The following is a 13,978-nucleotide window of genomic DNA, read 5'->3' as shown; positions in this document are numbered from 1 at the left end:
GCCTAGCACCTAAGAAGATCACAGGCACTTGCCACGGCACCAACCACATCTTTGTGTGCCCTGCATCCAAACGGGCTGCACTGAGGAAAGGGATGGGGGGCGTGGCCTGGAGCCTGTCCCAAATTCTCTTCCTTCCACTGCACTGCGACAGACAGCCATGCATCCTCAATGCCGAGGCGTGGGCCTTGCCCACTGAATCTAACCCTCAGGGCAGAACACACTTCTCCCTCCCTCCCTTTCTTCCTTCCTTTCTCCTCCCTCTCTCTTCCCCTCTTCCCTCCTCTTTCTCTTTAGTTTCTCTCTTAAATGCAGGTGCAGATAGATAGATAGATAGATAGATAGATAGATAGATAGATAGATAGATAGATAGATAGATAGATAGATAGATAGATATTTTTTAAAGACTGTGAGACATTGATTGTAGGTTGAGAACTGACAGGGAACTGGACATGCAAAATTGACTTTTCATTTCGCTGGTTTCTTTGAATTATGAATATTTTTTAAAGACTAGCTTTAGAATATGTATTCAGAGTATCTTGTGGGTTTGCTAGAAGAGGCGGGGCAGCACCAGCACAAGAAATCCACAGCGATCTGGGAGGGCTGGGCAGACACCCGAGTTGGGCACAGCCATTTCTGAGCAGCAGCAGGAGAAATGTAGAGTGTGCAGCCAAATAGAAGCACTAAAGCCCCCCTGGAGGCTCCATGAGTGACAAACAAAAGAGACTTGCTAAAAGAGGCTGGCTCCACCTCTCCCACTGGGGAGAAACAGCAGGCACTTGGCAGACTTCTGGAATGTTCCCTGCTAACCTACCCACACCCACCCTGCATGCTTACCTAGGCCCGGCTCACCTTCCTCTCGCCTCCCAGGAGGTCAAGAGCTCTACAAACAGCCTGGCCCGGGCAGAGTAGGTCCTGTCTCTCAACAATGTTTGTTTAGTCACCTTTCTGAACTGGAGTCATGTCTGTTCTGCTGTCCTGTGCCCACCATCTCTCTCCCCACCTCTGTGTATATGTGTATGGTGTGTGTGTGTGAGGGGTGGGGTGCGTGTGTGTGGATGTACTCCTGAAATTGTGATCCAGGACCCCCAGTATTCAAACCAAGTCATGATTCTGGTCCAGAGGGGCCAGTGAACTCCAGATGTCCTGCTGTATCTCAGGCCTTGTGACATCTGCCGTGATTCCTAGTGACACCAAACACAGAGAGGGCACCAGATTGCCCCTAGCTACACAGCATAAAACAGCTAATCCAGGCCTGCCTGCCTGCCTGCCTGGCTCCTTGGCCCTAGCTGTGGCTTTGGCTCTGGCTCCCGACATTGCACAGATCTGGCCTGCCATATGAGGATCCAGGAGGCCCTCAGAGACCCCTGTACTGAGCCTCTTCACCCTGCAGGGTGCAGAAATCTGTAACTAGACAGCATCCCCCGCAGCACTGAGCCAGAGATGAAAGCAGCTAGGCACAAGCCAACACGAGGCCTACTGGGAGGCCTGAAGGGCACAGAGAGAAAAACCTGCACGGGCACAGGCAGGAGCTCCATGAGCCCCACACCCATACAGCTGCAGCTGTCAAGCCGCTGGACATATGCCTGCCCCTCTGCTGCTCCCCCTCACCCAACAGAATTCCCCCCAGATCAGTCAGCCCCCAACACAACTTATACACTGGGGTTTGAGAAGACTTTGACATCTTTGAAAACAATCTCCGACATGCTGATATAGTCATGGCCACTCTGGCCCTTTTAAACAAATGCTGAAGGCAAGTAGTCTGAGGGAAGGCGTTTCCACAACTTAGTCCCTATCACACACATGGGCATCTCAGGCCCAGTGCTGGTGGCTCATACTTATAACCTTAGCTACTCAGGAGACTGAGATCTGAGACCCATGGACCAAAGACAGCCCTGGCAGAAAAGTCCATGAGACATCTCCAATTAACCAGCAAAAAGCCAGAAGCAAAAGCATGGTTCAAGTGGTAAAGCACGAATCTTGGGGGGGAAAAAAAGCCAAGGAAAAGCACTAGGTCCTGAGTTTAAGCTCCAGTAGTGAGATGACAAAAAAAGAAAAAAGAAAAAAAAAGATGCAGATTAGAGATTTTTCAGTCTGCAATGAAGCCTAGTACCTTGCATTTCTAACAATCTCCCAGGGGTTGCGGCTGTGCCCAGGATCACTTCTGTGATTCTAGGACTTTGGTTCCTGAATCTTTTTTTTTTTTTTTTTTGGGTCGTGGGGCTTGAACTCTGGGCCTGGGCGCTGTCCTTCAGCTCTTCAGCTCAAGGCGAGTGCTCTACCATTTGAGCTACAGCGCCACTTCCGGTTTTTGGTGGTTTATTGGAGATAGGAGTCTCACGGTCTCTCCTGCCCGGGCTGGCTTTGAACCGCGATCTTCAGATCTCAGCCTCCTGAGTAGCTAGGATTACAGGCGTGAGCCACCAGCGCCCGGCTTGGTTCCTGAATCATTTTACAAATTAGAATTAGAGATGTATCATTTTCAAAACCAGGATCACACCTACCCCACTCCTTTAGAAACCCAAGAGTATGTTGGTATGATGAAACAGAGATACCTGGAGTTCATGGCCACACCCAGCCCCTTGCCCAGGTCCTGTCCCAGGTGCTGAGAGCACCCAGAGTGGTGGTGAGGCCTGCCCACCTTCTTGGAGCATCCCATCAAGAGGCAATGGGTCAAGATCAAGGTTTAATAACAAGGAACCAATCAGCAAATGGGGTAAGGCTAAGCCAGAGGACATCCACGAGGGAAATAAACAGGAGAGAGAAAATGGTGGAGACCCCCTCGGATGGAGGGTGGGTGTCAGGGCAGAGGTGAGCTGAAGGCCAGCGTTGGAAGGAGCTAGGTTAGGGCACTAGGCAGAGAGTGGTAGAACAGGGGTGTGAAGGTGAGAAATGAAAGGAGTACAGAAGATCGGGGAAAGGAAGTCCTATCAGAGCTTCCTGGGGGATGTCTGGCCCACAGCCTAGATTTTCCAAGAAAGGGAAACCAAGAGGTAGAGGGAGGGAAGAAAGGAAGGAGAGCCCTGTGGGAGAGGCACGGCCCAGAACCTACCTCTGGCTGAGAGTTTCTTGGTGTTGATGATCTTAGCAGCATATTCCTGGCCGGCCAACACCTTCACACACCTGCGCACGACAGAGAAGGCTCCCCTAGGAAGACAGAGAAGGCCAAGAGGTGAGGGGTCTAAGCACTGGGCTTCCCAGAGACACCAGAGTTCCTGCAGTGGTACCATGCTGGGGAAGTAACTCCATGTCCTCCCTACAGCTGTTCACACTCACTGAGGCAGCTGTGGCCACCTTAAGGATAGAGAAAGCCAGAGAGACCCAGAGAGGGACCAAAAAACTCTAGTCTCACCCAAGAGAAGTCCTGCAGAGTCATCAAAAGTTAGATTCAGCTGGGTACCAGTGGCTCACACCTGTCATCCTAGCTAGTCAGGAGGATGAGATCTGAGGACTGTGGTTTGATATCTGTGTAGGCAGGAAAGTCCATGAAACTCTTATCTCCAATCAATGACCAGAAAACCAGAAGTGGCTGGTTCTGTGGCTCAAAGTTTAGAGTACTAGCCTTGAGCGCAAAAGCTCAGAGACATCACCCAGGACTTGAGTTCAAGCCCTATGATTGACAGAATAAAACAAAGGAAAGTAGGAAGGAAGGAAGGAAAAAAGTTGGCGCTCATCAAATTGCGAAACATTAGATTCTTATAGTGTCAGAGACACAGAATCTGTCTCTGAAAATTTTTAATTCTTCGAGTAGGTAAGATGGTGTTTTTGTCATTGTTGTTTGTACCTGTCCTAGGACTTGAACTCAGGGCATGGGCACTGTTCCTTAGGTGGTGCTTATTGTTGTTTTTCAAGACTGGAACTCTACCACTTAAGCCACACCTCCACTTCTGAAGTTTTGCTGGTTAATTGGATATAGTCTCACAGACTTCTCTGTCTGGGCCGGCTTTAAACTGAGATCTTAAGATCTCAGCCTCCTGAGTAGCTAGGATTACAAGCATGAGCCACTGGTGCCTGGCTGTCAGTAGGTAATACATTGATGTGGTTCTAAGTTCAAAGGATACAAAACTGTAGAAGTGAAAATAGCCCTTCCCACCTTTGTGCCCCACTCTCTTAGAGCCCCTCCTTCCCCTGAGGTGACCATTGCCTGGGTCCTTGGCTCTCTCTGCCGATGCTCTTACACACATACAGCTCTGGACTGTGCACTTTGGAGGCTCCTCTTCGTATCCATCATGATATAAAAAACCCTGACATTATGTACTTGTAATTGTATGGCTACCCAGTACTGTACCTAGCCAGCTAGACTGAAGAACAACTGAGTTTGTTTTCATCTTTAGCTATTACAAACAGTACAATAATAACTGCCCTTGTGTGTGTGTGTGCATTAGGGTTATATGCATTTACCTATGGGAAATGGTAGCATTTGATCAAGAGACAAATGGTATTTGGCCATTTTAACAGGTAATAAGATGGTGTCATCTCACTTTCCCACTAGTACGTGAGTGGCCCCATTCCATCAGCCTTCCTTGTCAACCCAGTGAGTTATCAAACTTTATTTTTCATATTTGCTAGAAAGAAGGGTAGAAAGGGACAATCTCGTGTTGATTTCATTTTTAATTGTTTTTTGAAGACCAAGGTGGAGCATATTTCCACATGTTTTAAGAAGCCCCTGAGATTTTTATCTTCCAAGTGTTAGTGACAAGATGAGAACGTGAGTGTGGGGGAAGGGGGGTACTGATTGCTGTCAGAAGGAATGTGCTCATTTCCTGCAATGTTCAATTTTTCAAGAGATTCTAGAAGTCTCAAAATTGATGAGAAATTTCCCCCTGTTTAAATACTGGCATCTTATTACAAAAGGATTTGAGCTAAGGGACAGATAAAACTAGTTAAAAGGTTAGGCCTTCTGGTCAACCTCCGATATGAGAGGCTCCTGAATGGCCTGCTGCTGAGGTCAGCATCATTACTGCCCTAACCACGTGCAGACAGCGAGAAGAGGGGATTCTGGGCAGGCTTCCCAGATGCTAGTGTTTATTCCAATCATCTGGGCCTTTCACTAAAATGCCAATTCTCATTCTTCACATCTGGAATAGGGCCCAAGACTCAGAGTCCCAGTGAAGCTCCATGGAGAGCACTCAAGGTCACCCAGCAAGTGACAGGCAGGGTCACTGTCCACTGCAGATATTTGCAGTCGTGGTTTTGGACTTCCACACCACATGAACCTCCCACTTCCTGCCAGGACACATCCATGTTCCTGATAAAGTCTCACCCCAACATAGCTTCCAAGTTTTATCTCCCCATGTAGAATAATGGGCAGGTTAAAGCCACACAGATGAGGCCAACAGAGGCAGAGGATGGCACTAGTGGATGGAGGAAACCACAGGTTGGCACTGATCCCAGCTCTGCACACATTGGGAGGTACTATCACTGGCTGCACATCCGTTTACCAGGAAGTAACCACTGGAGACCACAGGAAAAGGACAAGGAAGAAAGAAAATGCCAAAATACATACATAAATCAATGGCCTTTCACAGCAGTAAGTTTGGGTTCTCCATGGGGCAAGAAACCCTGCCTGTTCTTCACCAGTAATGAAGTAGAGAGACCCTAGAACTTCTGTGAGATAGTGGGACCCTGCTACAGGTTCTTCTTTGGTGATTCCAAGTGTCTTGTACAAGGAAAACTCACTTTCCTTTAAACACTCCTATATCACTTCTGGCCACTGTATATGGACTGCTTCTTTCCAACAAACTGATTCTTCTGCATCAATTAGGACATGAGTTGGGTCTCCTATAATTCAGATATTAAAACCACTTAGAGTTGACACAGATCCAGGTTAAAGGCTCCATCCCACAAGACTTACCCCTTACTTCAAACGCCTATCACAGGAAGTTGATCCCCAAGCTACCCCCATTTCTTCTCAGCTTAGCTAGCAACTGAGAATTCCCACAACCCCTTCTCTGGTTTGTGAATTTTCTATGATGTCTCACAAGCCTCACAAAAAAACACAATTCCTAGTTTACTATACAAAAATAATATGGTGAAGGAGAGAGATTAACAGCTGGATGAAGAAGTCTACATGGCAAGGCTAGGAACGTCCTGAGCACCAAAGCTCTGCTTCTGTGAGCACACCTCTTCTACCGTGAGAACGTGCTCATCCACCCAGATGCTCTCCTGACCCCATGCTTTGGGAATGTTTATGGAGGTTCCAGCATATAGCCACAATAAATTATTAGCTCAATCCCAGATGTCCTTCCTGGAAAATAGGACATGAGGATGCCAGTTCGATGCTGTGTGTGTGTGCGTGCGTGTGCGCCAGCTCTGGGGCTTGAACTCAGTGTCTAGGTGCTGTCCCTTATTGTTTTTGTGCAAGGATGATACTCTGCCACTTGACTCACAACTCCATTCTCCAGCTTTTGATAGATAATTGGAAATAAGAGTCTCATAGACTTTCTTGTCTGGGCTAGCTTTGAACTGTAATACTCAGATCTCAGCCTCCTGAGTAGCTAGGCTTATAGAAATGAGGTCCCTACTCCCAATTCAGTTCCATGCTTCTAATCATAGCTTGATCTTTCTGGTGACCAAGCCTACCCAGGATCCCATAATGAGTCTCCTAGTAGAATAAAAGATGCGCTTAACACCCAGGAAATTCCAGGAGAGCTCTGTGTCGAGAACTGGGAGTCAAAGATAAGTATTAGAAGAAGAGATGTTCCAGCCACCCCATCACCTAGGAAACTGCAAGGGAACTCTGTACATATATTCCATATATATCATATATGTCACTATCTGGGTCCAGCTGGGGGCTGCTCATTCCTCCTTGTCTCTCTTACTCTGCCAGTGAGCTCCTAGGAACCAAAACCCCACTTTCCTCTCTGTTCTGATATCCAAAGTATGACTTGCAGGAACAGAAGATGGATTTAAGCAACATGGAGAGAAACAGAAAATGAGACAAGAGAGATTTTCAGCCAGGGGTGTTCGGAGAAGTCATCTGGGGACAAAGAGGGGTAACAATCTCTTAAAGGCTCCATCCTGCTAAGGCAGGTGGAGGGACCCAAAGGCCTTTAGGTAGCTGCCCAGACAGATGCTGGATTTCTGAGACTATCTCAAGAGAAAACATTTAAAGTAGCCACGCCTGGGAAGGGCTCTGAGTGTTGCATGAGGGAGGGCAGGAAAGGAGGAGGCATCAAGCTGCCGAGGGCTGGGCTGGGCCTGCCCTGCTCACCAGCACCTAGCCTAGGCTTGGTCCAGAACTAGAACTCAGTGTGTGGGTAGAAAGATGTGGGAGGAGGATGAATAGAATTTTTCCATTAGGAAAAAACAAACAAACCTCCTACCCAGATGTGGTAGAGCTAAAATCTCAGCAGACACCCTACGCTGTATTACAGACTAGCCCTGATGAAAATTTCAGGAGACCCTATCTCAAAAACAAGCTGGACATGGCAGTGTGCATCTGCAACCTCAGATAGGTGGGAAGTAGAGGCAGGAGGCTCAAAATAGGTTGGAGGCTGGTCCAGCAAATGTTGTTTAAGAACATATGTGAAAAAGAAACGAAAGGCAAAATAACTGGGAGTATGCTCAGGTGGTAGAGTACACAGGCCCCTGGTTGAATCCTCAGTACTGAAACAAAGACAAAACAAACAGCAAAATCCCTTTTATTCTAGGTGAGGGCCTCAGATCAGTGATCATCAAACCAGCTGCTACAGATCTGCCTGAGGATATTTTACACGATGAATTCTAAAGCTCCACCCAGACCTACTCAGACCCTCTGAGTACAGCCCCTGTAAATAAACTCCCTCTCTAAGTGATTCTTTCTGGACAGCTCAGAGTTGCCCTGTCTGCCTTCTGAGAATGTCCTGTCACAAGCCCCATACCTCTTGGAATTGGTACTGGTAGGGACACCATGACGCTCTGAGCAGGCTCCTAGCACGGGGCACAATTTCCTGTGGGCCTGAGGTTTCTAACTAGAGGCCCAGCCCCAAAGGACGTCCTCATCCTGTGGAGTCAGTTACATACAGCATTTGGTCCTAGGCCAGAGATGCAGCATCCTCCTTACATGCACAGAAGGAGGTACTTCTCAGAACCAGGTCGCTGCTCCTGACTTTCCAAGCCTAGGGTTCCCTCTATGAGAACACAGCACCACTAGGCTTCTCTTGACCCCATAGCAACTGGAGAAATCAGGTCTAAAAGCCCTCTTTTAACAGACTGGAAACTGAGGCCTCAGGTGGGCAAGAACAGTCCTGGTAAGCTTGCCAAGAGAATTCAGGCCCTTGAACTTTTTCATCTGCTCCAAAGGCAGGAGTATAGCTCTCAGAAGCTGGAGTTCTGTGGTCATGAAGGCTTGTACTCCATTCCTGGCTGTACTTAACTGACTGTGTGACTCTGAACTTGTCCCTTGACCTCTTTATGTCCTCCCATACGAGGGCAATGATGGCATATATCCACCATTTGATGGATGGACCAAGGGCACAGAACAGAAGACACTGCAGGAGGTAAGAAGAGGCCAGGAAGGCAAGGAAACAGCCTAGGCCAGGGAGCCTTGTCATTTACCCATGCAACCTCAAGTCTCCATCTTCAAGGCAGAAGGCTTCCCTGCCTGCCTTAGAGGTAGGGATCAGGGAGAAAGGGCAAAGGAGAGTCATGGGGCAAAAACATATTTCTGTATTCTTGTCCAGTGTGAGCAAGTACCTGGCATGTAGGCAGTCAGCAGATGACAGGGCAAGGAAGAAAAGGGCAAGAGTTTGGGAATAGACAGGGCTGAAGGGCAAGAAGGGGAGAATGGGGAAGGCAAGGGTGGAAGGCATGCCCCACCCCCTCAGGAGAAGGAGTGAGGCTGGGTGTGGAGCCAGGGGAAAGTTACTGGCTATGAAAGTGCTCCTAGGTTCCTTGGAGAGAGGGGAATGTCCTGAACCACAGGGGAAAGAATCAGGGTAGTGCTCCTGGGTACAGATGGACAGAGGTAGGATGGGGCTCCTAGGTGCAGATGGGGAAGGGTGAGGAGGTGCTCCTGGGTGAAGATGGAGAAGGGTGCGGTGGTGCTCCCGGGTACAGGGGGAAGGGGCAAGTATTCCTAAGTGCAGACAGTGTCTGGGCACAGGTGTTCATTAGAATCTGGATGTAGCCCCTGAGTGTGTGTGACTCAGTGAGGCTCCAAGCACCCTGTGCATCACTCTGGGTATGGAGTATATGTCCATGTGAGCATGAGGGCCACAGAATGTAGCAAGGTAGAGATATGGGATAGAGACTAGAGGATAGAATCAAGGCCCATCATCTCCTCTGGCCTGGAGCCGTAGTAGTTAATGTGGTAATCAGTGTCAGCACCAAGGGCCCTCGATAGGCACGCAGAAGACCCAAGTCCTGAACTGGGCATAGTGATTTATGCGTGTAACCCTAGCTATTCAGGAGGCTACAATCTGAGGACCATGATTTGAAGCCAGCCCCAGACAGGAAAGTCCATGAGACTCTTATCTTCAATTAACCACCAAAAAAGCTGAAAAGGGAACTGTAGTTCAAGTGGAGGTATACCAGCCTTGAGTTCCAGCCCTGATACGAGAGGAAGACAAAAGAGGAAGGAGGAGGAAGAGGAAGAGGAAGAGGAGGAAGAGAGTCCTCACCCAGATTGGCTACCAGCTGGCTTATCCTGCTATCCTTCTGGGTGTCAGTTTCCCCACATGAAAGAAGGTGGTAAGGCTCCCTAGTTCTACTTCCTCTTGGGCCATTTGTGAGAGGTCCTTTGGTCATTCAGTTTCTTCATCCTCGGTAAAGGCTAGGATGGGGCCCTGGCTCAGCAGTACAGAGGCTTTTCTGGCATCACTGTTGCATGCCAGCAATAGACTCTGTGCCAGTGGGAACATTCTGTGCAGTCCAGCATGGCGGCCACTAGCTGCATATGGCTATAGTGCACTTGCCATCTGACTAGTGAGTGGGGCTGCAGACCAGAATTTTAATTTTACTTCCTTTAGGTAGCTGTATGTGGTCACTGCCCACTGTGTTGGAGAAGGCAGTTCTAAGTGGGTAAGAGCAGGCTCTTATGGACCAGCCCAGCCAGAGTTCAAATTATGGTTCAGCCACTTACTAGCAAGGCACTTCACCTTAGTCTGCCTGTTTCTTCCTCCTGTAAAATGTGGACAATAAGAGCCCTCTACCCTGAGCAGTTGCTTCAGGGATCCAATGAGATAATAAGGGAGGCAATGAGCTTAGTGGAGTCCCTGGAGTACAGTGAATGCTCAAGACACAATGCCTTGTATGGGTATCATTATGTTCAAGGGGATGAGAGCAACTAGCATCATCAGAAACAAAATGGACCCGGGTAGACATGAGCCAAGGAGGAGGCAGGTGGGGACCGCATCCCAGACAACAACAAGAGGGCAGAGCCATAGTGGATCCACTGAGTGGCTGAGAATGTGGGAACGCACTAATGGGCTGTGAAGAGAAAGATTCACACTGGGACATTGCTTGTTCTCTGTCTGGCAGGCTGTCAGCCACAGGGGGCATTGCCTTCTCTAGCCTGGAACTCCTGCAAGGGTTAACATGGCCTTCAGGCAGCGCCCTGGGGGAGGATTCAGAAGACCCAGAGTTCTTATTCATCTTGGCTTGCAGCTGGTTTATGCTGCTGGACCTCAGTTTCCCCAATGGAAAGAGCGGTAAAGAGCCCCAGTCCTTTTTTCTCCTGGATCATTTGTGACTGGTCCCTGAAACCCAAGATGAGTCACTGCCAATTGCCTGTAGTGAAACCTTTCCCCATTCCTTCGGAGCTCAGGAGGTGCCTGCGTCTCTGCAGAGAATTGGTGGTCTTCTGGGGATGGCTCACTCACGAACGGTCCCTGCACTCTGGACCCCTTTCAGTCTGATTGTCCGCACTTCTTACAGACTTCAGGGTCTTCTCTTTCTAGGCTGTTTATCCGAACAGCCCCCTCCCCACCCACCAAATAAAACAATTAAGAGCATTCTTCTCGACCCAGCAGCCTGGCTGCTTCCTTCTTCCCTTCCTAGTTGCTGCCAAACTTCCAGAACAAATGTCCGACATCCGCCGCCTCCTCTTCCCACCTCCCACACTCCATGAACCCACCACAATCTGGTTGCCACCACCCCCCCCCCGAGCTCCATGGAAGAAATACTTGTGCCAGGCTTGCCCACCCAGTGCTTCCCCTCCCCCAACCCCCAGGTAGTCAACCCCCTTGGGCCTAATCTGCCATGTCTGCACCATATCTACTGGCATTTGGCCCACTGACAACCCACCTCTGAGACTCTTTGCTTCTGGGAAGCCACTCCTCACTCTTTCCCCCTCCCTATCCTGTTCTCTCTCTACCCTTCCTCTTACTACTTCCCGCTTCATTCCCAGGACCAGGGGCTATTAGCTGGTTCCTCTGGGAGAGATTCTGGGCATTTGTGAATCCACTCAAAAATATATCAAAATGAGCCTAGTGCTGGTTCCTCACACCTGTAATCCTAGCTACTCAGAAAGATCATAATTCAAAGGCAGCCCAGACATGAAAGCCCTTGAGACTCTTATCTCCAATTAACTACCAAATGGCTCAAGCAGTAGAACTCTAGACTTGAACAGAAAAGCTCAAAGACAATGCCCAGGTCCTGAGTTCAAGTCCCAGGACAGGCACAAATATAGATATGATTTTTGTGTCTGTGCATTGTTCTGGGCAAAGGATGTTTATTGTTCACCAACTTCACAAAGGAGTTGGTGGCTCCCAAAGGGTTCAAGCCACTGACCATGCCACTGAATTGAAATCTATCCATCGACTATGCCTGTCCCCAGAAGTCTAGTCCCATATGCTGAGCTGCTACTCAGCCTCTCACCTGGATTTCACATAGCAGGCTTCTCCCATTCAAACCTGTCTGTGAAGACACATGAAGCATTCTACCTCTGTGAGATGAGCTGGGGGTGATATTAGAAGGTCCCTGGTCCTGAGCAGACAGACTTGCTGCCTGTCAGGATTGTCAACATGTTGGGACACGTTGATCTCAATAATTCATAATCCCAGCAAGCTGATCTCACCACCCAGGAGATACCAAGAACAGGCAAAGTTAGAACTTCTCAAGGAAGGGAAAAGGCCAGGGTCGACACAAAGCAGCGTTCCATGTCAGGCTTCATCAGACACTGGCATGCCCAATAGTATCTTACCATGGTGATTTACCCCTCAGGTTACCATGGAGACATAGCCCTCAGGTTACCATGGAGATCTACCCCTCAGGTTGCATACAAGCTGAGAGCCAGGACCTTGAACCCCGATTACCATCTCAGAGTCCATTACTTTTCTGTTATCCACACTCTGGGATCAGAGGGGCCCACAGCTGGACTTTAGGGTAGGGAGGCCTGTGGGAAGCAGACAGCATTCTAAGTGTTTGAAGAAGAGTGTGTGCTGGCAGGAAGAATGGTCTTAGTTTACCTGGGAACCTCAGAAGGCTCCTAATTCTCCAAACAGTTCAAAAGCTAGAGCCAGGCAGGATCCTTTGGAATCAAAAGGAAAATTCCCACACCAGGTGTTTCTACCACACTTGATTCTGAACTCCTCAGGCAACTTTAATCCTTTGGAGACTCAGTTTGCCCATCTGGCAACTCAAGTATTAATAAGAAATATGAACTGTTCCTCTTCCTTTTTAACTTTATTTCCTTTTAAAACAATGGGTTCTTCTAATAACATGCAAACAATGCCAAATGGCAGATAGATGAGAGGAGCCGGGCCGGCTCCGGGTGGATGCCTTCCTCTCTCATCTTACCCGCTTGCTGCCGCAGCTCTGTGATCAGAGCCGAAACCGAGCCTCTCCCCTCCTGCCTGCTGCTGCGGTGCCACCCACTCCCCGACTCCAGAAGATGTTGTGGGCACGAGCTGTCCTGCACCCCCGGCCCTGACGCCAACCCAGCAGAAGCCTCACAGGGGACACAGAAGGCCTCAGAACCGGAAGATTCTGTTTGCTGCAGGGAACATTGAACCAACAGAAGTTCCAACATATTCCTTGTTTTGGCTGCACATGGCTTTTCTTGAATGGGTTACAAAGAAGGAAAAACATAATGGAAGGAATAGAAAATTATTGGCAATGCTTAGCAGCGGGGCCGGAGCAGGGAGAGGCAGAGGAAAGGCTATCTTCACTGCCTCTGATGGCTGCTTGGCCTGCCTGTCCAGGGTGCACACCCCAGAGGCTTCTAGGGGTCCCTGCCTCAAAGAGAGAGGCCCCAGGGGCTATAAGTCATGCACTGGAAAGGACTCAATTCTGGGTCTCTGGCCTGCATGACCTTGGATGTAGCCCTTGCTCTCTCTGGACCTCCCATCCTCATCCATAAAATAATAGCATTGGTCCTTTGGATATTCTGAGTGAACTGAGGCTGTCCTGGCCCTGCAATATGCATCTGCCACTTCATTCTTGCTGTCAGTGTCTTGCTAGGTAAGGGGAGAAATGTGGGAACAGGAGGGCACCCAGGAGGCTAGAGTTGTGAACTTGCCTACTACCCCACCACCAACCATCTCCATCGGCTGTGGGCATCTGTGGGACAAAAGAGCAGCTCCGAAGTAAAATCCACCTCTCTCACCTATGTGTCACCATTGCTATTCTCTCTGGGTCCATCCCTGAAGGCCTAGGGGGAGATAAAAGTCCCTTCCCCGGGCCCTTCCTCCGCATAAAGGCCCTCTTTCCCTGGCACTTGTTTGGCCTCCAGCCTTCACCTGTCCCCCACTTGCCCTAGATGACAGGCTTTTCATATTCCTCTAAGACTCATGGTCTGGGCAGGCCAGAGGAAAATGAGACCCTAGATCCTCTCAGGGCTAACATGCTACCCGGAAATACTCAGAGCCTTTGCCTGAGCTGTTCCCACTCTCAAGAACATGTATGGGGGCTGGGAAGGTGTCTCAGTGGTAGAGCACTTGCCTTGCATGCTCGAGGCCCTGGGTTCGATTCCTCAGCACCACATAAGTAAAAAGCTGGAAGTGGCACTGTGGCTCAAGTGGTAGAGCACTAGCCTTGAGCTGAAGAGCTGAGGGACAGC

At 49.2% G+C, this 13,978-nt stretch overlaps 1 protein-coding gene across 2 annotated transcripts in view; it reads right to left on the bottom strand.

Annotated features, from left to right (window-relative positions):
• Camk2a (calcium/calmodulin-dependent protein kinase II alpha) overlaps positions 1–13,978 on the bottom strand; it is a 65,120-nt gene that overhangs the window by 44,408 nt on the left and 6,734 nt on the right. For both annotated transcript variants that reach the window (XM_013025509.1, XM_013025510.1), the window contains exon 2: positions 3,050–3,144. In XM_013025509.1, coding sequence (XP_012880963.1) covers positions 3,050–3,144 — 95 coding nt within the window. The remainder of the gene's footprint in view (positions 1–3,049; positions 3,145–13,978) is intronic.

This window comes from Dipodomys ordii, unplaced genomic scaffold (assembly GCF_000151885.1).
Source record: "Dipodomys ordii isolate 6190 unplaced genomic scaffold, Dord_2.0 Scaffold85, whole genome shotgun sequence".
Taxonomy (NCBI): domain Eukaryota; kingdom Metazoa; phylum Chordata; class Mammalia; order Rodentia; family Heteromyidae; genus Dipodomys; species Dipodomys ordii.
This window is presented reverse-complemented; position numbering and strand designations above follow the sequence as displayed.